Consider the following 27,491-nt stretch of genomic DNA (forward strand, 5'->3'; position numbering starts at 1 on the left):
TTAAATATAATCTTGTTATATTTTCCTGCCTAGCGTGCACATTGAATTTCTCATAATTGCGTTTTTGGAGTTACCAACTTTTTGATCGACACAAAAAACCTGTTTACAAACAAATTCAATTTATTTATACATTTTAAAGTTATATATTTAAGATGGAACTATTTACTGTGAGCAAATATTTTAGTGGCTCTAAAGTTATTTTTAAAAATAGGCGACATTAATCCAACAGTCTGGCAATGCTAGTTTTGAGCCTCGCCCGTTCGCGATAGTTCAGCGCTGCCATCGTTCACTGTCATGTGCCATCACTATTATCAAAACTCATTGTTTCGCCCATCTGGCAACGCCGCCAGTCGTATTGTGCAAAAAGTAAAATATAATTTAGCCAAAACAAAAGCCAAATAAGGAACATGGCCCACGACCGCGAGGTGCTGCGAATGATCTGGGAGGGCCAGATAGGCATATGCTTCCAGGCGGACCGGGACGAGATCGTGGGCATTAAACCGGAGCCCTTCTATCTGATGATATCGCGACTCAGCTACTTGCCTTTGGTCACCGACAAGGTAAACAAACAATGGCTTTCAAATCGCAATGTTCGCACCACTTATAAGATTCTCACAACTGTCGTTTATGTCCCGGCAGGTGCGCAAGTACTTCTCACGCTACATTAGTGCCGAGCACCAGGATGGAGCCGTGTGGTTCGACTTCAATGGCACGCCCCTGCGCCTTCACTATCCAATTGGTGGGATTTCTATATACATTCACTTGATGATATCATATAGCTTGGCTACTTCATACTAATGGTACTGTCTTCAATGTTTCGCAGGTGTCCTGTACGATCTGCTGCATCCGGAGGAGGACAGCACGCCCTGGTGCCTCACCATTCACTTCTCCAAGTTCCCCGAGGACACGCTCGTCAAGCTCAACTCCAAGTATTTATGAACGAAATTGCGCTGCAGTTTGTGTGCCCTACAGATATACTATACTCACACTATACTATATTATAACTAATAGCGCAGTTGTGGTCAGCAAATCTTATCTATAACCCATCATAACTTGCGCACATATACACCGTGTAGGGTAAACCATTGTCTATCAGCCAAACTCCATGTTACAAGCGAAGTAAACCCAATATGGCAAGTTACGTTTGAATAGCGCCCAATTATAAAATATAGAGTATAATGATTCATAAGTTTAACTTGGCCTAAACAATAACGTACCAGAATAATTTATAGCATCAGTTGATTATATCATATTTAATGAAAAGCGTATAAGTTTTATCTACAAGGTTGCACAAACTGCTGTTTCCAAACTGTGAGTTTTAACCTAATGATCTGCCACTTTCAGGGAGCTGCTGGAATCGCACTACATGTCCTGCCTGAAGGAGGCGGATGTGCTCAAGCATCGCGGCCTGGTCATATCCGCCATGCAGAAGAAGGACCACAATCAACTGTGGCTGGGACTGGTCAACGACAAGTTCGATCAGTTCTGGGCCGTCAATCGGCGGCTAATGGAACCGTATGGCGATCAGGAGTCCTTCAAAAACATTCCCCTGCGAATCTACACGGACGATGTAAGTGGAAAACCAGGATTAGATGATCTCAGATCAAATCAGTTCAGTTTAGTTCAGTGCAGTTATGTGCAGCTAAAAAGAATTGATGCTTCTCTTTTGTCTCCATTATTGATAGGACTTCACGTACAGCCAGAAACTGATTTCGCCGATCAGCGAGGGCGGACAAAAGAAGAGTTTGGCCGATTTGATGGCCGAATTATCGACACCTGTGCGCAAAGCTGGTGAGTTGGGATTTTCGTTTTTAACCTTCGCATCTTTGGCTATCAATTACCGCAGGCACTCTAAAAAAAAAAAAACTCAAAGTCGTCTGTAAGGGAAAAGGAAAAACGAGAAAAACGCATTGTCTGCGCAGACGCAGCGTCTCTTGGAAATTAGGGAAAAGGTGCCAGTCAGTCTGGCATGGCCAAGTGCATGTCTATCTGTATCTCTTTCAGATGGCCTGGCCCACACCCGTCTGACTTATTTATTTTTCTATTGAATAACACAAACGAGCCGAACAGAACCGAAAAGAAAAATCCGCCCTGAGCGGACGGCACTCTCCGGCAATCATTCTTCAATTCATCAATGTCCCATCTGAACAAAAAGCCGAACCAAAAAATACAAAAACAAATAGGAATAGTAGGAATACGAATACGAATAGAAGATATAAAAGGAGATTCTCCGATGGAAAGACAATGGCCCCGGGGTGGAAAAGCGACCCGGAGCGAAGCGGATCGGATCGAAACAGATCGGAGATCGCAGATCGCAGGTCTTTTTGGTCATCTCGCTTGCAACCATTGAAAACGTGGCCAAAAATGCGCCCTGTTTCCCTCTAGTTCGTCACATTTTCCCTTTTTGGCCATTCAGACGGCGGAGTGCGTGCGAGACAATAATGGAATGGAAAATGCTTTGTTTGCCGCCTGAAAATTTCTCGACAATGAAAATGTGCGTGTGGATTTTCCGGCAGAGCAACAAAATCATCCAGCTAGAGCTGCAAATCAACGAAAAATAACAACCGAAAAAACCATAAGCGATTTCAGGCAATAGTTTCAAAATGTAACTGCCATTTTGAGCGACTTAAGTCAGCAATGCAACAAATAAATATATATTGGATATATATTAATGATTCATTTAAGTAGCAAACATAATTGTAGAACCTAGCTTAAAATAGCTACATTAAATAACAGACTTTAGTCAATAGATTGTGCAACATATGCAGCACCTGCAACATTAGCCAACTTGCTACTTGCAACAGCAACCATGTCAGGTGATAAAACACCAACAATAGAGAGTGCAACATGCAGCTGCAGTGTAAACTTAAAGCCACTTGTTGAAACATTCAAGCAGCAGCAGCGAATGCGTCATCCTAGGGAAGCTGCCACACAAGCTGTGCAACCTGCAACCTGCAACATCAACGCAAACGCACAGCAACAAGCGTCACAGAACCTGCAGCATAGAACTGCCACAAAGCCTGCAAGCTGCAACCTGCGACTGCAGCAACTGTTAGAAAATGCCACACATCGCTGTTGACCTGCGGCGCCGGCGACAGCACGAACCAGAGCGGGATGGCAATAACAGAGAGACAGAGAGAGAGAGAGAGTTCGAGCGAAAGAGATGGAAGCAATTCACTAGCAGCAAAACCTCCCACTCCAGTGGCTTAGGTGCAATAATAGCATTGGGAATTCCAAAGTTGGACAAAAGGCGGAACTAAATACCTGCGGCTGGGATTTACGAATTATATTGTGAGGGTTTTCTACAATTTTTTTTTTTCGGGAACCACTTGGATGGATGGATGGATGGATGGATGGATGGATAGCTGGTGCCTATGGCTATAGAGCTCTTGCCATTTCCATTCAGAGCGACAGAGATCCCTGTGTGTGCGTCCATATGTTTCGTGCAGGTTGGGTATTTCCCAGGTGTCCCTACCGATCCTCATCCTCAGCGTCATCCTTGTTGTTTCGTGTCCTTTGGCTACAGTGCACTCTAGAGTGCAATAGTGCACCCTAGTGCGCTGGCCAAGGTGTGAAATCTTTATTTGCATGCTTATGGCCGGCCTTCTCTGCACGAACGGCGATGATCCTAGGGAATTTCCCATTCGAAAGGTGAGACATTTCCAACGATTTCCCAAACAATTGCCAATGGATGTCGATCAACACGTAGTTTCCCAACCCAAAAGGTCATTCCGGCAACACTCGGCGTTGTCCTTGGCACAGGATTGCGATTGCGATTTCGATTCGGATTCGTATACGGATTTGGATTTGGATTCGGATTCTCGGATGCAGCAGGGTTTCCTCAACGGCTCCTTTTTAGCCGCACGCCTGGCTTAAGTGGGCCATTCAAGGCAATCCCCTGATGATGATTCTGGTTCTGATTTGGGTTCTGTTTCTGATTCTGTTTCTGATTTTGGCTCAAATCAGTGGATTTTCTAGTGTTAGGATCTTTTGGGATCAGTTTGGAATATTGCGTGTTTTTGGGGGAGATTTTGCGTGGGCAATGCAAACAGGTTTGTTTGACTTCTGACTGCTATTAAGAATTATTCCAAGTTAAATCTTATATTATATTATTAGCTTTCGATTCCCATAAACGAACTATCCATCTTTTTGATGCCCCCAACTGCAAGAATCCAAGAATCTTTCGCATTTTTGAAGTACACACAACTCGAAATTGAAATCAAAGAGAAATGCATTCAAAACATGATCAATTTGTTTCCCCGGTTTTTTTCTTTTCTCTTTTCATAAAACTCGGATGGTATTATGGATGGGGACAAAGAGGGGAGGAGGGGCCGATGGCTTGGATAACGATTGCACGTATTTGTGGTGCGTGCATTTTCATAGAAAATCGTATTTAAATTGAAATGAAATTCAAATATACAATGCAGTCGAGTCGAGGCGAGTTGAGTTGAGTCTTCCGATCCGTCGGAACGTGGAAGGTTCAAAGTAGATGCGATTCCAAGAAATCAAAAAACACAACAAAAAAACACAAAAAAAAAAATAAAAATGTGAAGAAAAAAACGAGGCGAGAAGAAGAAGCGACAGAGGAAGAAGAATCTAAGACGCGTCAAAAATAAAAGAAACGCATTTCTTTTGGCTTTGCCTCTTGGCTCCTGCTCCCTCTATTGCCGTCCCGCTCGTCCGAGCTGCCCCTTCTCGCTCGCACTCGTACGGCTCCTTGCACATTGGCATTCGCTTCATTTGTTGTTGCTGCTTTCATGATTTGCCGCCGGCAGCGACGCCGACTGCGCTGCCCGCGAAAGCAGCAAGCACAAATGCAAGTGGCTTTCAGTGTTGCCAGGCTTTAAAAGTTTTCAAAAATTTAGCATTTTTTTTAAAGCATTGTTAAGCAATTTGAAAAGTCCAAATAATGTTTGGGTATTCGATTTTATTATTAAGTATATTTAATTATATGCATACAATATAATCCATTGCTATATTAAACGATTATTTTCGATTTTTCAAATATTTTTTCAAGTGCAAAGGCAGTTTGCAAAATTTCTTCTATATAGATGTGTATATATTTTTGCTGTGTCTTCCGTTTTATTATTTCGTTTATTTATTTATATAAAATTATAAATTGCAATATTTATTATTCAAATATATTCAAATATTTTTCCGACTGCATTAGCCAAGAAATATGCTGCATTTTGCACAATGTCTTCTTTAAAAATGTATATATGTTGTATGCGTATATTTTTTGCTGTGTAAAAATAGCTAAAGGCAGCTTGAAACAAGCTAAAGCTAACTGAGCTGCTGCAGCGTGTGTGTGTGTGTGTGTGTGTGAGGCATGCTGGCTGCGCTTGTATTTGTGTAGGGTGCCCTCGAATGTGTGAAAAGGAAGTTCTGAGATATCACCTCCGCTTATTTGTATTTACACCTTCGCCGGCACCTCGATCCCCTGCCCCTCCTCCTCCCCTTCCCATCCCTCATACTCCTTGCCTCTCCTCCTCCCCCGCGCCAGCTGCACATATTTTTCTTATTTCTCGCTGCACTCCAACACAACAAAAAAAAAAGGAAAAAACTCCGGTGAAAACGGCGGCGCACGGAAATCGCACCTCAATGTTTATCACTTGCATGCCCCTCTCTGTCGCTCTCCCTCTCTATCCCTCTCTCTCTCTCTCGCTCGCTCGCTCGCTGGCCAAATGCCCCAGCCCCGCTTTTTCGATCTCCCTCTTGCTCGCTCTTTCATCGGCGCATTTGCTTAGTCCCATTTCGACACATTTTTCGTTTGCATTTCGTCAATCAGACAAACAATACAAATACAAATACAAATACAAATACAAATATACATATGTACAAATACAAATGCAAGTACATACATACATATACAAATGCCAACCTGCAAAATGCAACCTGGACAATGCCCATGTATGTAACTTAAATGTGTGAGTGTGTGTGTCCATGTGTGCAGCAGGTGTGTGTGTGTTTCAGTGTTTGTGCGACAATTGGTGGTGCCACGCCCCGCTTTTTGGGTGGGCTGTGCAGCTACATATGTGTGAGTGTTTGCCTGTTGATCTTCACAGCATCATTATTTAAACTCACCTTTTTTTTTTCTTCTTTTTTTTTAACACCCGGCGATCATCAATCATACTTCATTTGAATGATTTGAATGTTGCCGAAACCCAAAGGAAACCTTTTACATATAGAAGCATTTCAGAAATTTTAGAATTTTTAGAAGCTTAGATTTTTAGAAATTCTAGAATTTTTAGAAGCTTAGATTTTTAGAAATTCTCGAATTTTTAGAAGCTTAGATTTTTAGAAATTTTCGAATTTTTAGAAGCTTAGATTTTTAGAAATTCTCGAATTTTTAGAAGCTTAGATTTTTAGAAATTCTAGAATATTTAGAAGCTTAGATTTTAGCTTCAAAAACATTTGCATATCACAAAATACCAACAATGATGAGTAGTTTGTTTTTTAAACTTACTTTTTGTTATAATTATGTAATCTCTGTAATTTCCAGCGCCAAACTTACAAAACTGCCCACTGTTGGCATGCAAAGTCAAAAAAAGAGGGAGAAAGCACTTGAGAAGCCCTCGATTCTTGCACTTCCTGCCACGCCCCCTTGAGTGCATCCACTCAATTGCCCACTTTCTGGCTGTTTTTTCTGTCTGTCTGTCTGTTTGTCTGTTTGTTTGATTGTTTGTCTGTTTGTTTGTTTGTTTCTTTGTGCCTGGTTGATCGGCCATAATCGGGTGCAATCTAGAGTCTTCAATTCACAATTCACAACTCAACTGCACCGTCAACGAAATCCGATGATTTGATTTCTTTGCGCTAAACATCCGTAACCCCACACCGCCCCCCTTACAGTCGCACCCCTTTTGATCGCAATTTCCCCCACTTTGTAGCTGCATGAAAATAAACCGAAAATTCAAATTGAAGTTATGGGGCATACAAAATGAAAGAATGAACAAATCGTTGGCAAAACACACTGACAAACTGACAAACAAGAGCAAAAACAATTGATTAGCACTTTTCGAATTCGCACTCTTCAATGGCGTCACTGAACTGCAAAGAAGCTGAGTTTTCCAACTGCAATTCGCGAAACGTTTGGCATTCTGGAACCGGAGATAGAGTATCTTTTTTTTCACTTTTTTTCCTATTTCCTTTTTTTTTCATTTTTTTTTATATATTTTACTGCTATTTAATGGCTTTATGGAACACAATCTATTAAGTGATTATAATGATTGGGCCGCCTTATCAGATCGATGAGGCGTTGTTATTTTTAGCCATGAGCTATGCGCAATGTCGTTCGTTTTCCAACGCCCCCTTCGCTACCGCCCCCCCATCGCCCCCCATCGTACCTTCCACGTTGACGATAATAAAAATGGGATCAATAAATTTTCAGACTGTTTGGCGCCACTCTCGCGCTCTCGCTCCTTCTCTTTCACGCCGCCGTCTCGCTCCCACGCTGCCTCGCCTTCTGCGGGCTACACACATGTATACACACATATATCATCGAGATCGGGGGTATATATAATGCTTGTCTGCGGGCTTGTCGCCCATTTAGTATAGTATGGTATGGTATAGTATGGTATAGTATAATATAGTATGGTATAGTATAGGATGCCATATAGTATAGTAGGTAGTATATCGTTTGGGTCGGTTTCCTATGCAAGATTTATGATCTCTTTGGCGCTTTGGAGGTCTTGTCTTTGGTTTTATGGTTTTCCGATTGGACGACACCTTTAATTGCTTTACTTTATTATTTTGCCATAAAAGCGGATAAAGTTTTGAGTTTTGTGGGCTTAGAGTGATTTAGCTTATAGGGACGTACATATTTTAAACTCTAATTAGATTTTATTTCTTTGCAAAATGCCTATATTATGCGGTTTCGTATTATTATATTACTTAGCTATGCCCACACAAGTCATTAAACATTTTTATTTGCAAATGATTGTGCATTGTAATCGCTCATTTACTTTTTACCACTCGCTCAACTCGACGAACTTTGGAACAATCTAATAGATTTACATCCATCATTTTCACTTGTAGCGTTTAATATTTATTGCTTTGCTTTATTGCTTTCAACTAGTAACTGGCCTTAAATATACAATATTTATATTTATTTCTAGCTGGTAGTTATATTAAAATACAGCCCGGCTGTGAAACTGATTCGGCACACACATTCCAACATCTTAGCTTTCGCAAATCTGCGCATCTTTTATGTAAATATATATATATATGTATTTTGATAGTACATATTCAGGTGCCTGCCCCTGTATCACCAATCTATTTGCCACTCGAGGCAATTGCATGCCGTTCATTTATTATTTTTGGGCTAGCGCCATTAGCCTGGTCATTAAACTCGTGACTTGCTCAACCGCAACTTGATCTAAATCGAAATCAAAATCAAAATCGAATGAAATGGAATGGAATGGACGGTAGTATTGCCGGTTCCATGGATCCATAGAGCCATGCGGCCTACTTGAACTCGCGTCCGTTGCACAAATCTTATCGCCGCCACCTCCACCGCCTCCCACCACCTCCCAGTGCCTGTAATCAGCCATTATCAGCCCACACACACACAAACAGCAATACACACACATACCACCATATAAGCACATACATATAATAGTTATAAAGCCTTGTCCGTAACGCCAGTTTTAACCAATCGAACGGATGGCATCGGCAATTGGCAATTGGCAATCGGCAATCGGCAATCTATAATTACACTCTGTATGCTAAAATTAAAAATGACGAAATTGACACGATTAGTAGCCCAAAAAAAAAGAAAAAAAAACAAAATAAGAAATAAGAATAGCACGCGTTGATAAGGCGCCAAAACTTTGATTTCCAAGCCATGGCAAGTTTATGAAGAGCCCGCCTCCCAATTTCCATTCCGATTGCCGCAATCTTTATGGCTCGCCAAATTGATCATGATCCGCTGATCAGATGCGCTGTTTATGCGCCAAATGGAAGCTACTGCGATAATGCTCTTATCAGTGCAGTGTGCAGTAATCTGGCTAGCTGATCTCATTCATTATAATATAGGCGTACTTGCATATGTACTGCTGTCTCATTAATCAAATATTGATGGCTGATCTGTTATGTAAGCACGTTAGTTCGCTTAGTACGCATTTAGTAAATCAAAGTACTGATCGTGAATATCCTGTTTTTGATCCTGGTTTCATTTTTATGTGTTGTGCAAGCGAGTGTAGCGGTGCAATTGCTTTGAACTTGAAGTAAACTCATTAAATATTTAATATTTATGAAGATCGATTGTGTTTGGCGGTCTTAGCCAATGATCGATAATGGAAAATAGAAATACTAGGGCAATTTCTAAATTCAAGCTGACGCCTTGAAGCGCACCAAGTTGATCCTTGGAAATATAAATAAAATATATATTTGATATTATATTAAAATATTATTTATAATTATAATGCAATTACGAAAGGTGAGGACTTTGTTTTTAGAGTGCCATTTTTAGATGCCATTAATAACAATAGTTACCATAGTTACCATTGTTATTATAGATACCATAGATGGTGTAGATGGTGTTACCAATGTATTAATGCGATATCCTTCCTACTTACTTCCAGTTGGATGCCGCACCCACGGCATCGATCTTCACGAGGAGACGCAGCTGCAGTGGATGTCCGAGCACCTGAGCTATCCCGACAACTTCTTGCATTTATCGGTGGACTACAAGGATGCTTAGCCCTAAATCTATATGTATATAGCCCTATAATTTCCACGTTTTGCCCAGTTCGCTTGTGTGTGTGTGTGTCTATTTGTATTTGTATTTGTGCTTGTGTTTGTGTGCCTGTGTCCATGTGTGCTTGTGAGATTGTGTGCGTGCTGTTCTATTTTTCGATTCCAGCAAATCCCAGGGCGATCCTCTGCGATCGATTTACAGTCATATACGAGTATATATATATACATATATATATATAAATATATATCTCTAAATAATGAAAAACGCGTATAGTTAAGCTAATCTGTATGTTAAATTTACGATATATGTGAGCATTTAAAAGTTTAAAAGTAGCGATCAGCGCAAACCAAACGATTACTGAAACTACCCACTAACTAATAATACCAATACATATTATTGCATAAAGTTGCACTTTTTTCTATTCTGTAGCCTCCTAGCTGCCAATTTATGTTGCGGAAAACCCTTTTGAAATTTAAGCACAGTTTTTTTTACGTTTAAGTACTAGTTTTATACACTGAATTAACATCACGCCACATTAATGGATTAATGGAAGCTATTTTGTATTGACCCAATCAAAAAAATATATATACACAAAAGTTATATTTCGTAATATTGTATATTTTGGTGGGAAAAATAAGGAATAAACTAAATCATTTCTGGCAAAAGTTGGCCATCAAACTTGACTGATGTTTGGTATCAAAAAGTTATAGAAACACGATTCTATATATACATATATATATTGGATTGGAAAATCTGTGCAGGGCAGTGTTCATCGATCAACCTGCTGTGGTAACTTTTAAGCCGCCGGAAACTGGAAAAATTAAAAAAAAAGTGAAATAAATATGAAAAAGAAAAAGTACCGAGGGCGAGGTTATCAATTTCGGTCGCGATTTATCTGTCTGTCAAGATAGTGCCTGGAATTGGAAATTGGGTCTGGAGTGCTGGTGCTATATCTGTTTGCTTTTCTCTGTTTTTTTTTTTATTATTTTTTTTTTTTTTGTTATTTATTTGCTATTTGCAGACGGACCTTACACAATATGTTTTTGGCCAACCCCGAAATCGGAGATCTCCTTTATTTGAAGAGCATCGATTTGTGACTGTCAGCCGAAAGAAAAAAAAAACACCACATAGTCACAGTGTAACAACAACAAGAACAAGAACAAGAACAACTAGAACAACCACATTGTCCTGTTCTATAATTAGTTAACGCTTTTGCACCACTCGAGAATGATTTATTTGATTGTTATTTGTATCGTTTGTATTTGTCTGGGCGCGTTTTGCGTTTTGCCGCCGCAGCGCGTCCAAAAATAAACCGCACATCTGATAAAAAAAAAAAGCCAATCCAAATTAAAATCAATTTTCGTATGAATTATTAGCCCAAATCGAAGTTTGTAAGACATTTTGGGTTTTAGCATTATCACGTGTATCTGATGGATCCATCGAACTGCTGCCGCCGAACATTGATGGATCCCTGGGCAAATTGTGATCGATCGGGGATCTTTAGCATTTAGAAGTGCTTATAGCATACAGACATTCAATTCCTTTCACTTTTTTAGGAGCTGTATTGTGTAATCGTTGCTCGAATTGTACGGTAGCCAGAAGCCAAAAAGATATACATATATCCCAGCGATTGGTACAGTTCACAACTGAAGGTATTCATATAAGAGATTATGTCACGATCGCCGATTGGATCGCGCGAGATCCGTTCCTTTGATTACAACATCACTCGCTTGATCAATAACAAACTATATATCTATATATATATATCTACATATATCTATATCAGGTATATATATATATATCTGCCTGAGACGATCGCCATCTGCAAAGTACTCGAGATTCTAGACTCGAGACTCGAGTCTCGGGACAGGTGAATTCTATGTGCCAGTGCCTTCTTCTTCCCCTATTTACTTTGTAAATTTTTGGCTGGCTGCAAATCAAAATATATATATATACATATTTTTTGTTACGTCCGAACGATCGAAATTTGTCACGTGGCATCATGGGTGGCAGCAACAACAAACACATAGTTTCTTGGGAGATAAATGAAAAGCGAGCAAAAGTTTACACGGCAACGCGCTTCGAGGAAAATGGCACGAAAATAAATTGAAATTTAGCAATCATCTGCGCTCGCTCCTCCCACAGTTTTCCCAACACCCCAACACCCCTGCCCCTCTCTCCTACACCCATAAGATGCTCCTCTCGGGGATTCTGGCCCCGTGATCTTGGCCATCTTGGTACCTTCCACTTTAGCATGGTCCTCTTCTATGTATCTATGTATCCATCCTCCTCCATTGATCCTTCTCCATAGTTCCACGTCTTACCAAAACTTCCTATCGTTTTCAGACTAAAGATTATAGTACTGTACTTATACACCAAGTTAACTGTTTTTATTCACAAAGTAAGCTGTTTTTTAAACTAAGTAAGCTGCTTTTATAAACTAAGTAAGCTGAGTTTATACACTAACTAAGCTGTGTTTATACACTATGTAAGCTGTGTTTATACACTATGTAAGCTGTATTTATACACTAAGTAAACTATTTTTATACCCGTTACTCGTAGAGTAAAAGGGTATACTAGATTCGTTGAAAAGTATGTAACAGGCAGAAGGAAGCGTTTCCGACCATATAAAGTATATATATTCTTGATCAGGATCAATAGCCGAGTCGATTTGGCCATGTCCGTCTGTCCGTCCGTCTGTCCGTCTGTCCGTCTGTCCGTCTGTCCGTCTGTCCGTCTGTCCGTCCGTATGAACGTCGAGATCTCAGGAACTACAAAAGCTAGAAAGTTGAGATTAAGCATACAGACTCCAGGGACATAGACGCAGCGCAAGTTTGTCGAATCATGCTGCCACGCCCACTCTAACGCCCACAAACCGCCCAAAACTGCCACGCCCACACTTTTGAAAAATGTTTTGATATTTTTTCATTTTTGTATTGGTGTTGTAAATTTCTATCGATTTGTCAAAAAAAATTTTGCCACGCCCACTCTAACGCCCACAAACCGCCCAAAGCTGCCACACCCACACTTTTGAAAAATGTTTTGAAATTTTTTCATTTTTGTATTAGTCTTGTAAATTTTTATCGATTTGCAAAAAAACTTTTTGCCACGCCCACTCTAACGCCCACAAACCGCCCAAAGCTGCCACGCCCACACTTTTGAAAAATGTTTTGATATTTTTTCATTTTTATATTGGTCTTGTAAATTTCTATCGATTTGCCAAAAAACTTTTTGCCACGCCCACTATAACGCCTACAAACCGCCAAAAATTGTGTTTAAGACTCTCCTTCTCCCTTCCACTAGCTGAGTAACGGGTATCAGATAGTCGGGGAACTCGACTATAGCGTTCTCTCTTGTTTAAACTAAGATAGCTGTATTTATACACTAAGTAAACTGCATTTATAAACTAAGTAAGTTGTCTTTATAAACTAAGTAAACTTTTGTATATAAACTGTTAGTACTTCCCAATCTGATGCAGTGCTCCAATTCGCTGTGTTCTTTTGACTTTTGTGCTGATCTATCTGTATCTGAATCTGTATCTATCTATCCTCCCAAATCGATCCCCCCCTTCCCCGTTCCCAATTTCATGTGTCGCCAAACGTCGTCAGCAGTTTGACTTGACTACGTGGGAACGATCACCTGAACGCTCAAATCGCATAGATGCCAACAGTTCCGATCTGCCAGCATCATCACCATCACCATCAGCATCAGCATACCCGCCCTTTTCTACACCGAGCGAAATTTCGTAGTTTAAGTAATAGGAAACAATTCAGCATTTTCCCACACAATGTGCATAACTTGTTCCATATAATGGGTGCTCAAAGTGCTCAAGACTAACACAATACCCATTATGGTTCTTATAGTCTAGTGCATGACTATAGGGTATAGTCTTGTGACTATAGGGTATAGGGTATAGGATATCCCATGGGATCTGCGATCGCTCTCTGTCCGTCCGTTTGTTTTGTCCGCAAATGTCGCAAAAATTCTTTGGCAGCGATCGCTCGGATTCGCCATTTGCTTCCCTTCTGCAGAAGGGAAAGCGCGTCAAGTGAAAAACAATGAGTGTGCCGCTCTGTCTCAAGAACCGATCCCCCAAAATCCAATCCAATCCGATCTGATCCCATAAGATACGATCCCAAACGATGCGATAGCTGGCGGCGGTGGCAATTGCGGTGGTGCTGATGCTGATGTGGTTGTGGCTGTGGCTGTGACTGTGGTGCTGAATGCTGAATGCTGAGTGTTGCGGCTCGGGGCTCGTGATTGGCGCACACATTGGCAAACGAGAGCACTTTATTTTTAAACGTTTTAAAAATACGATCATTATAGAATTTGCGGCTTAGTCATAGCCCGCCGTTGAAATGTGCCAAGCGAATTTGACCAGAAATCGAGTTGTTCGTGTATGGGGGGGCGGTGGGTGGTCTCCTCTCTGAGGGGGTAGGGGTAGGGGAGGTATAGGGGAAGGGATAGGGAAATGGAAAGCCACCAAAGCCTTAAGCTTGAGTGACGGATAACCCATGAGTTGTCACAATGAGGCACGCAAATAACGCAAACCAATTCGAATGGCACATTCGCCATCAACGCAGAGATCAAACGGCGATATCGGTTCTATAAATGGGGTCTTAAAATCACCTAAGAGCTAAGAGCTAAGAAGCATTACGAAGCTGAAGGCAGGGCGATATTTCTAGAATCTAGCATCTACTATCTAGATTCTAGCATCTATCATCTAGATTATACCATCTAGCATCTAGATTATCCCAATTGATGGAGGAGCATTTGGCCAAAGATACAAGTCAGTGCTTAGGCGAAAAGTTTTAGAACTGAAAGATAGGGTATATATAAATATATATATATTATATTATATATATTATTATCGATTATAGCCATCTGCAAAATGTAACCAACTGTTGAATGCCAAAAAAGACAGGAAGATCTTATGAAATATTTGCAGCGATATTTGAAAGCGAAAACCCAACACACAAATTCAATGATAAAACCAGTTCAATTTAAAGTTTTTTAGTTTTCTGTTGTTAATTTAATCAATTCGTTTTCTTTTGGATTTTGTTGTTACTCTTGTTGTTGTTTGTTGGCTTATGGTCACACAATTATTGTTGTTGTTGTTGTCAAATGTAATATATAAAAATACTGATTTTATATATACACATGCATATATGTATGTATCTCTATGTAATAGGCTCATTTAATATTTCCCTTGGCAATGAATAAAAAAAAACGTTTTCCTCTTGTTTGTATATAAATATATTGTATATATGTATATTGTATATCATTAGAATTAACTTTAAGATGTAACCCTTAATATTACGTTCAATTTCTTGCTCTCTTTTGTGTTTGTAAATATATATATATTTATATAGATATATAAATATATAAAAATAAATGTATAGCTATATATTCAATAAGCTTCAGTTTTCAACAATTTTATTAAAATTTTGTTTTGTTGTCATATCACAAGAATTTTCAATTTCCAAATAAAAACGTGTGTATTTGTAAAGGTGTGTATTTGTTTCGTTTTTAAAGCTTTACTCTTAACAATTTTCTCAGTTTTTCCAGTTGCATTTTTTCACATTTCCTCACTTAATATACTCCATATACTCCCACAAGTTATACAAAATGAAATGAAGCGTTGAAATTCTTAAGCAAATTCAAATGTTTCGCCTTCTTTTACTTTTTTGTACACAACTATTTACACAAGTTAATACAAAACGAAATAAAAAAAAAAACTAAACTTAAGCTTAATTTGTTCTTAGTAGGTAACCAAAAAAAAAATGTAATATAGATGTATGTATACCTAGGGTTGGGGTTTTTTTTGCTGATATGCTTGGAAGATATATGTTTGCGCTTAGATGTACAATTTTGCATTAAGGTTAACTTAGTTGGTAGGGCTAAAAAAAAAGGGTTTTAAGCTTAAATATGGCTTAGGGTACTAAAAGGCCAGGCCCAGTGACTGCCATTATAACATCCGATTGGTGGGATTGCTGCTTCCTTACTTTCTACTCTGTGTGTGTTGTTTGTTGTGTGTGGGTGTGGGTGTGGTTGTGTGTGTTCTTAGGCCACCAGGGTCAGGTTTGTGGGCGCAGTATCCGCCACCAGGATCAACGGTCGGCTGACCGATGAGCTCCTCGCATTGGCCAAGGACTCCTGATCCAGCCAGCGCTGCAGGTGTTGCTGATGTTGCAGGTGATGTTGCTGCTGCTGCTGCTGTTGCTGCTGCTGCTGATGCTGCTGCTGCTGTTGCATGTACATCAGATTGTCGTTGTAGACGGCATGCAGCTGGAGATTGAGGCTGTAGTTGCTGCCGCTGTCGCTGTAGGTGGATGAGCTGCTCTCGTAACCGGAAACGGGCGATCCTTTGGGGCAACAGAAGCCGGTGGGCGAGAGGGCGGGCGCCGAGAATGGGCTGAGGGGCGTGGTGGCTTTGCTGGAGCTGCAGTTGTCCTGAAATTGCTGATTAGGACTCCCGCCGGCGACGGGAAATGTCTGCGTCTGCTGCTGTTGCTGTTGCACATTGGTGGGGCACTGAAAGCTGCCGGGCGATGCACAGCCACCGGGATACGGATGATTGCTCCAAATGATGGGCTCCCTTTGTTCGTTGATTGCCGCTGGCTTCTTCTTGAGGCGACGCTGTTTCTTGTCGGACGACTCTTTGGCGTCCACCTCATCATCGTCGGCATAGCGGGATTCGTCCTCCTCGTCGTCGTGCTCCTCCTCGGCAGCGCCCTCATCCAAATCCTCTTGCCTATGGTAATGGTGATGATGATGATCCTGCTCCTCATCATCGTCCAGCAAATAGGGCTTGAAGAGCTTCACCTGTTTGGAGGGCAGCTTGTGCTCCTCCGGCTGTTCCGGCTGCTCCGTCTCCACATCCACGTCCACCTCCACATCCTCGTTCTCATTCTCCGTTTCCGTTTCCGTTTCGGGCTCCTTCTTGATCACCTCCTCCAGCTTACTGATCTTATCCGGCTGCATCGGACTAGTGATGACCTTACGTTTGCGGAAGGTGAGATCCACACCAGATGGATCCTTATCGTTCAACTGCATTTGACGGCGGGCAGATGATCCAAGGGAGAGATCCATGGGCGCTGGTGTGGCAACCGCCTCCAGTCGATTCTCCAGATAGCCATGGTGATGGTGATGGTAGGCATAGGGCATGTGTGGAATGTGACTGGCTGACGACGTGGATCCCGGTGATCCACTCAGGATTGGCACTTGTATTGGCACTTGGTTGCTGTTGCAGTTGTTGCTGCTGCTGCTGTTGTTGTTGTTGCTATTGCTGCTCGGCAATGTGTTACTGTTGCTGCTGCTGCTGCTGGCGGGGATGGTTGCTGTCGGTGTGGCATTGCCATTGCTGGTGGCCATGGCGGCGGCAACAACAGCGGCTATTTTGGCCGCCGAAAGGGCACTCGTTGCTCCCTGATTGCTGCCGTTTGTGGCAATGGTGGCCGGTGTCTCCTGCTGTTGCTGCTCCTGCTGCAAATGCTGCTGCTGCTGCTGCTGCTCCTTGGGATGCTGCATTTGAGGATGCATTGCCACCGGGACATGCAAGTGTGGATGGGCGGCCAGGGGGTGGGGTACCATGCCATTGGCCGCCAGCAAATGGTGGGCGGCATGATGGTGGGCTGCTGCTGCCGCGGCTGCTGCTGCTGCTGCCGCCGCTGCTGCTGCCGCATGATGATGATGGGCGGCATGATGGTGGGCGGCATGATGATGATGATGACCCACCGCGGCGGCATGATGGTGATGCAACTGATGCACCAGCGGATGGCTCAGCTGATGGAACACCTTGACCGCCGGTGTCGGCGATACCGATTGCTGCGGGAGTAGTTGCTGCTGCTGCTGCTGTTGCTGCTGCTGCTGTTGTTGCTGCTGCTGCTGCTGTTGCTGATTGTTGGCCACCGATGAACGCAAATTTGACTCGCACTGCAACCATTTTTGGATTTGCCGACGGTGAATATTGTATTTCCTGGCCGTGGCCCTCTGATTGCCCTTGCAATCATTGTCGTTCCTGTACGATTCGAGGACTTGCAGCTTAAAGTGGGGCGTGAAAATGCGACGACTACCCATTTTGGGGCTGCCCGAAGAATTGCCATTGTTTGTGTGGCTGTTTGTGGCATTCTCCGATGAATCCTTGGGCCGCTTGAAATTCAAAGCTCCCGAGCCGTTCAACTGTTCGCTGCTGCTATCCATTATGTATTATGTATGATTTTCGTGGCGTTCTCTACAGAGTGTTTGGTTTTTTGATCTTTTCCCAAGATTCTGGACAGTTTTGTTGATTTTGTTTTGGCAAAAAAAAAAATAACAGCTACAAAAGTGTGTTGGCTGGTGTTCTGTTTTTGCAGTAGTTGTAGGTAGTAAGTTTTAGGTGCTTTTGTTGTAGCTGTTGTTGCTACTTGCGTGCGACGCTTGCGCTTTCATAACTCGCGATCTGGCAGCTCTGTCCCCAAAGCAGCGACGTCGACAGCGACGCGTCTCACATACACACACTGGCACACACTCGCTGAGATACTCTTGGAGTTTATTTGAAAGCACTTTTCAAAATCCGTTTCAAATCTATATGGTTGTGTATATTTCGATTGGTATAGATCGGATATATAAAACACAGTTAAAAAAATAATATATGTCTGCGTGCTGTTGCTTCTTCTGCTCTTTTCCTTTTTCTTGTTAGCTACTTCTCGTACGTTTTACTACGCTCTTCTCATAACTCGCGTTTGCGATCCGCACGGCAAGGAATCCAAAACACAATTGTTCTGCCCTCGGCGTTCTAGTTCGAAGATACGTTCTAGACTGCCGCGCCTCGGCCGGCGTCGCTGCCGGCGCCGCTGTCGACAGCGGTTCACTCAGCAATGCTCACACGCACACAGGCGTAAAGTGCCTGCCTGTCTGGTGTGCGCTGCTGGCTCTTGTTGTTGCTGCCGCTGTTCGTGTGGGTGTTCGTGTGCGTGCAGTGGGAGAGTGAGTGAGAGAGAGTGAAAAAGAGTAAGAGAGAGGGGGAGCGAGAGAGCGAGCAACAAAGAGAGAGCGCATGGCGCTGAAGCTGAGCATTGCAGACAAACTGACGACAATCGTGTCGCGAGGTGTCTGCGCTTGCATGTGTGCGTACTTGGAGTGCAAGTGCGAGCGGGATGCCAATATACCAGTTCGCTGTAGCGGCGCTTTTGTTGCTGCTGTTGTTGTTGCTGCTGTGCCGTGCTGTGCTGTGCTGTGGTGTGTTGTATGCACGGTGGGACCGAATGGACAACAGGGGACGGAACAACCCATTCCCCCGACCCTGTGCGCCGGCCCCCCCTCCCTCTCTTTTTCCACTCTTTTCGATTGCCACAGTCACCCGACTGACTGACTAACTGACAAACACCGCGAACGGCACAGTGGGACCAATTCGCATGGCATTTCTGTGCATAAACAATATTAAATATATAATTTGCTTATATTACAAGAATTAATTTACCTAGAATAAATCAAATGATTAAACCGAGAGAAAGTATAAAATATTTATTTCTTTAAGAAAAATAGAAACATCGAGTCAATTACTGAAACGGTTTTTTAAAATCATTTAATTTTAAAACACTGTAAGCTTTTTACCAAGAGCACACTTGAGTTATTCATAACTCTTAAGCTAACAAAGGTACGAACAAGTTAGATATCACTTTAAATCCCCGTTTACATATAACTTATTTTAAAATGTAATAGTAGGCTTAGACTTAACCCTTGCCGGCAGCTTTTTGCGCCACTGTGCTGCGACTTTCGTTAGCGGCTGCGGTTGCTGTTGCCGTGTTGTGCTGTGTTGTTGTTTCTGGCTGCGCTACAAATTCGCTGGCTCTGCCAGTTGCCCGCACAGATACACACATGCACACGCGTGCAAAAGGCACCTTTGAATGGTGTGTGTGTGTGCGCCAGAGTCGTGGCTGCCAGACATTCTGGCACTGCCACTCCACACGCCCCCTTCCCGCGTAACCCCTTCCACGACTGCCATAGCCCCCACCCCTTTTGACCCACACCCCTGTGCCCCAGCCCCCCTCCTGACAACGCACACACACACATCCGTAGAAACGACGCAACAGATCGCCGAACGAACTTGTTGAGCGCCGCTCTCTCGCTAACCAAACCAACCGAGAGAGAGCGGGTTCTTTCGCTCTCTCTTGAATCAACTGTTGAATGCATTGCTGCATTTTTTATATTTCACACACACACATAGAGCCGTGCAAACACAGAGGTTTCCAACTATCTTGGTTGTTTGTACTCGTTGTTATGGCCGTGGGTGCATATACATATACCATATAGACTTGCATGTAGCTTTAGCTTATTTCTGTCGACGTTGCCGCCGTTCTGTCTAAGCTTAAAAAAATTTTAAAAATAAAACAATGCAACCAACAACTAAACTAAAAGGGCATGCAATAAGTGCAAGAACATTATGTGTACGAGAGAGCCAGCCTCTCCGCACTTGTTGCAAATGACAAACCAAAATGCTACCTCTACTTGGCTTCCTCTTCTTCTTCTACTTCTTCTGTTCTCCTGCTTCGGCAAAATCTGGAATTCATGAATGAAACACACACACACTGGCGCACACACCTCGCTCTCTTTTGCTATTCGCATGCGAGTTTGACTGTGTGTGTGTATGTGTGTGTTTTTTTTTTGTCGGTGACAGTGGGCTGCTTCGCTTGCGTGTGTATGCAAATTTATGAAAATAAAAATAGAATAAATGACATAAAACAAATCAAATATATGGTGTTGTTGTTGAGCATCAATTTGCGCGTGCGATATGGTAAGATGGAGTGCGAGCGGGATGGAGCGAGCGATCTTTGAGTCACCTATGTAGCTCTCCAAAAGAAAAAATAACCAATAACCATAAAAAGAAAAAAATCAACAACAATCCATAGATACCCGGGGTCCAGATTCCCACGTCTCCGACACTTAGCCGCCCCGCCCCGCCCCACTGTACCCAAAACCAAACCTCCGCCCCCGCCACCCGTCCCACTGTGCCCACGAATCAAAAGCCGACGACGGACTGTCTGGAGCGATCAAGGAAGCTGGAAAGGGATGGCAAGACAAGATGGTGCCTGCGAAGCGCCTGCACACGAAAAAAAGGAATACAACAAGCGGGGAGAACAGCGAGAAATAAACTTGGATGCACTGACAAAAAAGGGCTTACAGATGCGATCGTGACGTAATAAATCCTTGGATCCTTGAAACTAAAAAGAATGGTAATGCTGGGGGTAAAAAAACTTAAATTGTTCAAATTTATAAATTAAAAATCAAAATCCAACATTTTTAAAAACCAAAAATATCACAAATAAATAAAAAACCAAAATCTAATTTTAAAACGCTACGAAATACACAGAATTGATAGAAATGTTGAAAAAATCTGTAGGACAACCAACGAAAAAAAAAACCCTTTGAAAAAGGCGAGAGGAATATATTTTTGAATTGCATTTCCAAGTAAAGCGGCCACAAACAACCCAAAAATATGCCGAAAAAACGCACACACACTCGGGCCGAAAAATTTAACCGACAAAAAAGTTCAAAAGCAACACACACGCACACACACTGGCAGAGAAAAATCAAAAGAATTCCACTTTTTTTTTATTTAGACCCCGTCGGCTTCTAAATCGATTTATCAAAAACAAAACAAAAAAAGAAGCGGAAAAGACGAAGGCGAAGAGATAAAAATTGAATATAAAAAGGTAACGTAAAAATCGAAGAAACCTATACACACATCCACCCATACCCATGAATTGATTAAAAAGTTGAAGAAACAAAAAAAAAAAGAAGTATAAAAAATTGGGAAAGGGAAAGGGCGCGGCAGCCGACGAAAAGGGAAAAGGAGGAGAACGACGTGCTGGGGCACTTATGATCTCCAATCTCGCAGAGAAGGGGCAGGAGGTGAAGGTGGAGGAGGAGGTGGAGGAGACGGAAGACGAGCGGTAGGAGTAGAAGAACCTCAGGTTGCTTTTTTCAACGACGCTGCTGCCGCCGCGCTGTCTGCGTTTGAATAAGCCCACACAAACAAACAGAAGAACAGTGAAGCAAGGAGAGAGATGAAGGAGCGGCGAGAAGAACGAGCGCTTGAAGTCCGAAGAATCGCAAGATGGAGCCCCAAGAAGATGAAGCACATATGCCAGGATACGCTCAAAGTTCCGAAAATGGAATAGTATCGAAAACCATACCAATCAAAACCGTAAGAAGATATGGTCCCTTGAGTATCCAGCATTGAAAAAATCATATATTTGAAAAAGAGACAAGATACTATGTTTTGAATGTGTTACTATCTACTGTTAATCCAAAAATGAACCATATTGAATGATACACCATTTTTTATAGAGCCGATATATTGAAGTTGGTGTCCCTATTATGACTTTTGAACATACATATGTACATCTACCATAAATGTAGGTCTACCCAACAATTCGGATGACAGCTCTTTTGATTTATACCCACACCTACATTTATGTAATATAATAAGAAAATAAAACAGGAAATTCCTCGACTGTGAAGGCAGGCATACTCATTTAGCCTATGACTAAACGCAAGGAAACAAAAATATAGCTACATATACATATGTACTTGGGTACCTTATCAGGTGATAAGATCAAACAAAGGCGATTCAAGTGCCAAGTTCTACTTGTCGGCCAATAAAAGTCGATTCTGTAAACAATTTTCGACGGAATGGGGTTCGAGCAATTACAAAGTGCACTATATAGTGGCATCCACAATCAGAATCGTGAATATGTGTATCTATGTATGTATGTACATACGTATGTACATATGTATATGTGTATACTTATGCGATCGCACACTCATGTCGGCACTATCTATCTGAACACGTAGTGCCCCCGGGTTATCGGTTGGGGGCCCCTGCTGCAATCTCTTCGCCACCGGCCACATCGGTATCTTTATGGGGCTTTGGGGGTACGTCACCCCTCGAATAAGCCCTATTCGCTAGTGGCCCCCACCGATCCACGCGGATCGATCACGTTTCGGGGCGGCGAACAAAAACTAGATCCAGGAAAACATTGTACGAGTGTTAAATTATATCAGTTGAAGGCCTAAATGATATACATAGTACGTATACGTATACGAATGGTGATTTTAAAGTGCACCTATAGTACTATATATGGCAAGCGATCTTGGAACACGTCTCTTGTGCATTCAAGATTAATTCATATCAAACTGTTTATGGAATGTAAAAAGAAGTAATCCATCTTAAATATAGCTGATTGGCTTTATAAACAACTTAACCCCCATTATTCTTTGTAGACTGTTCTCAAATGCTATGATTATTACGTCTATTGGAAAGAGTAGCTGCAATCCAGGATTTTATCAGCTCTTAATCGCAACGCATTGCGGCTAGTAACTAAAGCTTTTCAATGTTTTATATAATATAATATATAATATTACTATATATGTATATAATCTTATTTTCACTAATGCGATTAGTAAGCTTCCCAGTCTGCGCACAAATAATGTAGTTTGGTCTTTATTAAGTGTCCTGGTCCTTAAACATCATGAAGATAATTGCGCACTCGTTGGCTTTTCCTTTGAATGACGCTTGCATTTTCCGATTTTCCGGTTAATTATGTGCTGTGGCACTGGGAATGTGTGAAATATCCATTTTCAGTTCATCTCCTCGAACGTTTTCCTTCCCTTTTTCGAAGTACTGGTGTTTGCCCAATCTTAACGACTTCCAATGGTAACATTAAGGATCGTTGGCTGCACGATCGTTTCAACGTGGTGCCTCATCCAAGCCCCATGCCTCATACCCCATACCCCATACCCAATGCCGCATGCCCCATTCTCCTCTTCCGATTCCCAATTCCCGATTCTCGAAGAATCGACTCGCCAGTCCGATTCCAGGTAACTACGAACCGAAGCGAACTCAGGCGCCTAATGGATAGTTCTTCTCGGAAAAGAAAGCGGCCTGCCAAAGCTGCGAGCCAAAAAGCCAGCGTCATGGTAAAGTAACGTTGTCGTTGTCGTTGTCCCATCCCCAGTATTCATCCCCAGTAACCCCCACCCCCTCCCCCTCTTTTGGATCCCCGTTGCTCTCTGCCTCTGCCCCCTGGAATCTCAAGACCCCCGTTGCCCCCTTGGTTGCTTGTGGCCCCTATGGGCCAGACATTTGGCCGCCTTGGCGGTTGGAAGGCGCATAAAAATGCACGCTGACCATATACAAAGGAAAAAAACCGCGCCACGTACATAAATACATATATATATACATACATATATATCTATACATACATATATGTACATATCTATAAGGAAGGAAGCGGAAAGAAGTGGCGGTTGGGGAGTGGTCAGGAGGGCTGCACTGTAACAAGTTGAAGATTTAGTTTATATTATAAGTTACCATTTTCTATTCTAGTTCTGATACAAAGTAGTGCACATCCTTATGTATGACTCATACTTAATTAGATCATTGCATCTATATTTATACACATGCATGTATCTTGCGGATAGCTTTTTGTCGCAGTGCACACATGAGAAAGGCAATGCGCGAAGGCAAAACTTTTATTAACTTTTCCGAGAATTGGAATTTCTTGGATCCTTGTGTTGCCTGTTTTCGCCTCGCTTCGCCTGACTTTTAATGCGCTGCCTCTGCCTCCTTTTCTTCCTCTTCCACGGCTCCCTCTCTTTCGCTCCCTCCTTCGCACAAGCACACGCACACACACACACACACGCACACATGCGAAGCTCAGCCTGTGAGCTTCAGGTGTTTTGTCGCTCCCGTCTTCTTCCTTTTGGCACCCCTTCGTCTCTCGCACACCCCCTCTCACACTCTCCTTCTGGCTCTCGTCCTCTTCTCATCCTTTTTTTGGTCTTTGGCTAGTTAGCAAACGTCGACGCCGGCGCTGGCTGCGCAATCGCTGTTGGCGTCGCAGCTTTGCGGTTGCACTTTTCTGACCACGGGCGGTGCTAAAAGGGGGTTCGCAAAAAAGGGGGGAAACATCGCCGATTTGAGTCAATTTCTGTTTTGCAGTCGAACGTGAACGAAGCGCATAAAAACGTGAAAAAACAACAAAAACATATAGGCATAGAGCCCCAAGAAAGGGGTTAGGGGAGGGAGGGAGAAGAAGCAGCAGAAGAAGGCGCTGCCTGGGGCCTGTGCCTCAACAAAAATATTGGGGGCCCTCCAACGCCAACACACGCACACACACTCGCGCACATTGAAATAGAAGCACAGAAGGCAGCTAACGCACAGTGCGGGTCAAGAAAATGCAAATTTCTTCTTGACTTACACATGTTTTATTACTTATTTTTACTTACTTACTTATTTTTATTCAGAGATCTTATCTTATCAGGTGTAGTGATTTACTCGTGCTCGAAGCACTAATCATGGCAAATGATTAATCAAAAATAGCAATCTAAATTGCAAACAATTTCGAAATTCTTTAAATGCTTTAGGATTTAGAAGTTACTCCTAAAACTCTTTTTTTCCAATTACGACTGTGGCTGCTATTTTCGTGGCTGCGTCTGTGCTCACAGCGACAGACGAACGGACGCCTACGTGCTTGCCCAGCAGCAAGAACTACAACAACAGCGCACGAAATGTTGCCTCTGCCGATGCAGCTGTGTGCACAGCGGGCCGTGTTGTGCGGGGGGTGGGGGTGGGGGAGCTGAGCGCGATAAAGGGGGGCAAGCGACGGCGTCAGTGGAGGGGGCGAAGAAGGGCTGGGGGAACACAATCGAAGACTGTGTGGCGCACTCTTGGCAGACAAACTGGCAGGCGGTTCTTCCTCTTCTTCTTGGCTCTCCCCCTTCTCACAATGTCTCACTCTCTCTCCCTCGCACTCACTCTTTGCATTCTGCCGCTGCTTCGGCTTCTTTGGCTCCTCTTTTGCCGCTTCTTCTTCTTCTTTCGCTGCGCTCCAAGCAGCGCAGCATAAAGCGCCACACCGTGTGCGTGTGTGTGTGTAAGTACAGGAGTGTGTGCGAGTGCGATTACGAGTTCACTCTCGCACTCGTGCTCGTTGGTTTTGTTTTTTGCCGTTCTCTCTCCACCGCGTCTTCTTCTTCCACTTCACAGCTTTTGTGTGTGTATCTGTGTGTATTTTTAGTTCAAAATTGTTGTTTAAACAAACAGGTTTTTTTACACCGCCAGCCACACATAACTCGTCTGTCGAGCTGTTCTCCCCCGTCCCCGTCACCATCATCGTCCCAGTCCCCCTCCTATCCCCTCTCACTCTTCCTCTTCTGCCGCCCCCTGCTACCTTTCTTTTGCAGCGCCACACTTTGTTGTTGTTGCGCCGTTGTCGATTTTCAATTGGAAAGACAGACGGAGCGGCAGCAAAAATGAAAAAGTGAGTGGGAGAGAGATGTACAGAGAGAGAGAAAAAGAAAGAAAGAGGGGAGCTTGGCTAATTTAATATGCCAGCCCTGGCGCCATGTTCCATGTTGGATTTTCAGCCCTGGTAGCTGCACACAGGAAATAGCAGCGATCCCCCCTCTGTCTTGCTCACTACCTCGCTCTCACTCTTATTCCTATTTCAGGAGTGAAGCAAAACTTTGCAGGATCTTGGCTTTTGCCACGTTAACAACAACAAAACAACGGCGCCTCAATGTCTGCTTTGGCTACAAAAGAGAGGGAGAACTAGCCAGAGAGTCGGAGAGCCGCACAGTGGCAATCGCAAGGTGTACCAAGCTAATGTTATTTAATTTATTTTCGTATTCACACATTGTGCTGGTACTGCAGAGCGCTAGAGCGAGATGGCGCATGGAGAAGCGGACGTGGGCAGCAAGCGCCAAAGTTTAAGCGTGTAGGTGTGTTTAAGTGTGTGTGTGTGTGTGGATGAACGCCAGAGAGAATGAATAAGAGAATAAGGAGCACCGCACTGAGTGTGAATGGGCGAGGGGAAGATGGGGACGGGGGCTGGAGTTGCCACACATTTATTTCATGTTCATCCACATTCATCGCTGACGTCGCTCTGTCTGCTCCAAAGCGAGCAAAAGGGAGAGAGCAAGCGAGAGCGCCCAAACAGGTACTAGAAGAACAAGTGAGAGAGACAGAGGGAAAGAAACTGACAGGGACAGAGAGCGAGCGGATTCAATGAAAAGTGGCAACGTTGCGGCGATCGCCACCAGACAGAATGTCGCCAGTCTTGCTACGCCGCCAGACACTCTGTCGTCGCTGCCGACAACTCTGCCGCTGTCGCTGCCAACGTCGACGCTCTGCGGTACAGGCGAAATTCCAAAAGTGGCTTTATACTTGTGATCCCCACCAAACATTTGATTCGTTACCTCAACTCATTCAATTGTTCAAAACATTCGATCTGCGTCTGCATTTCCCAGCATTACAAAAGAATCTCCTGCTCCATAAGAATCTAAAAGATGCTATGAAAATTGTATCTTTTATAGAGCCATTAGTATTTCAAATCAGCTACTAAGTTGTGCTTGCGATCAACTTCAATCTGGAATGCCTTGTGATCGCTGTTAAAGGTTTCACTGTAGTGTTTAGGTGCCCCCTAGGCTTTTGTTTTTGCGCACATGCTCATGCCACCCTATATACCCCCATTTATTCATACACAGATGTATATTAGTACATAGTATACATACATATATACCCCTTTGTGGTGCGACCTCGACTTTGGCAAACTGATCGATCGATCGATTGCTGCACCACCACGCAACCAACAATCGCCAGCCAACTACAACTACTGAGTTCGGAATGTGGCTCGGTACTTTTCCACTTAATGGGTATGACTATAGCGATGACTAAGGTATATAAACTATATATAATATATAGTTAATAAGGTTCTTATTATGAATGCCTATACTCACGCAAGCAATC

General features: G+C 42.9%; 2 protein-coding genes across 2 annotated transcripts; one reads left to right on the forward strand and one right to left on the reverse strand.

Annotated features, from left to right (window-relative positions):
• Positions 1-327: 327 nt before the first annotated feature.
• LOC120454937 (autophagy protein 5) lies at positions 328-10,297 on the forward strand. The gene is made up of 6 exons (XM_039640705.2): positions 328-560; positions 640-739; positions 824-929; positions 1,345-1,570; positions 1,686-1,791; positions 9,582-10,297. The coding sequence occupies exons 1-6, from the start codon at positions 408-410 to the stop codon at positions 9,698-9,700; spliced, it is 810 nt and encodes a 269-aa protein (XP_039496639.1). The 5' UTR covers positions 328-407; the 3' UTR covers positions 9,701-10,297.
• A 4,819-nt stretch (positions 10,298-15,116) lies between these two features.
• Positions 15,117-18,469, reverse strand: LOC120456427 (alpha-protein kinase 1). Its single transcript, XM_039643259.2, has one exon. It carries the CDS (start codon positions 17,897-17,899, stop codon positions 15,761-15,763), a length of 2,139 nt encoding a protein of 712 aa, XP_039499193.1. The 5' UTR covers positions 17,900-18,469; the 3' UTR covers positions 15,117-15,760.
• Positions 18,470-27,491: the final 9,022 nt, after the last annotated feature.

Source organism: Drosophila santomea, chromosome X (genome assembly GCF_016746245.2).
Source record: "Drosophila santomea strain STO CAGO 1482 chromosome X, Prin_Dsan_1.1, whole genome shotgun sequence".
Classification (NCBI taxonomy): domain Eukaryota; kingdom Metazoa; phylum Arthropoda; class Insecta; order Diptera; family Drosophilidae; genus Drosophila; species Drosophila santomea.

What these genes read in the sequence shown, in the direction of transcription:
- LOC120456427 (XM_039643259.2), bottom strand. Translation starts at nt 17,899, where the DNA reads ATGGATAGCAGCAGCGAACAGTTGAACGGCTCGGGAGCTTTGAATTTC.
- LOC120454937 (XM_039640705.2), top strand. Translation starts at nt 408, where the DNA reads ATGGCCCACGACCGCGAGGTGCTGCGAATGATCTGGGAGGGCCAGATA. An exon ending in TGCGAATCTACACGGACGAT is followed by an intron (nt 1,571 to 1,685) that starts GTAAGTGGAAAA and finishes CATTATTGATAG; the next exon opens with GACTTCACGTACAGCCAGAA. An exon ending in GACACCTGTGCGCAAAGCTG is followed by an intron (nt 1,792 to 9,581) that starts GTGAGTTGGGAT and finishes ACTTACTTCCAG; the next exon opens with TTGGATGCCGCACCCACGGC.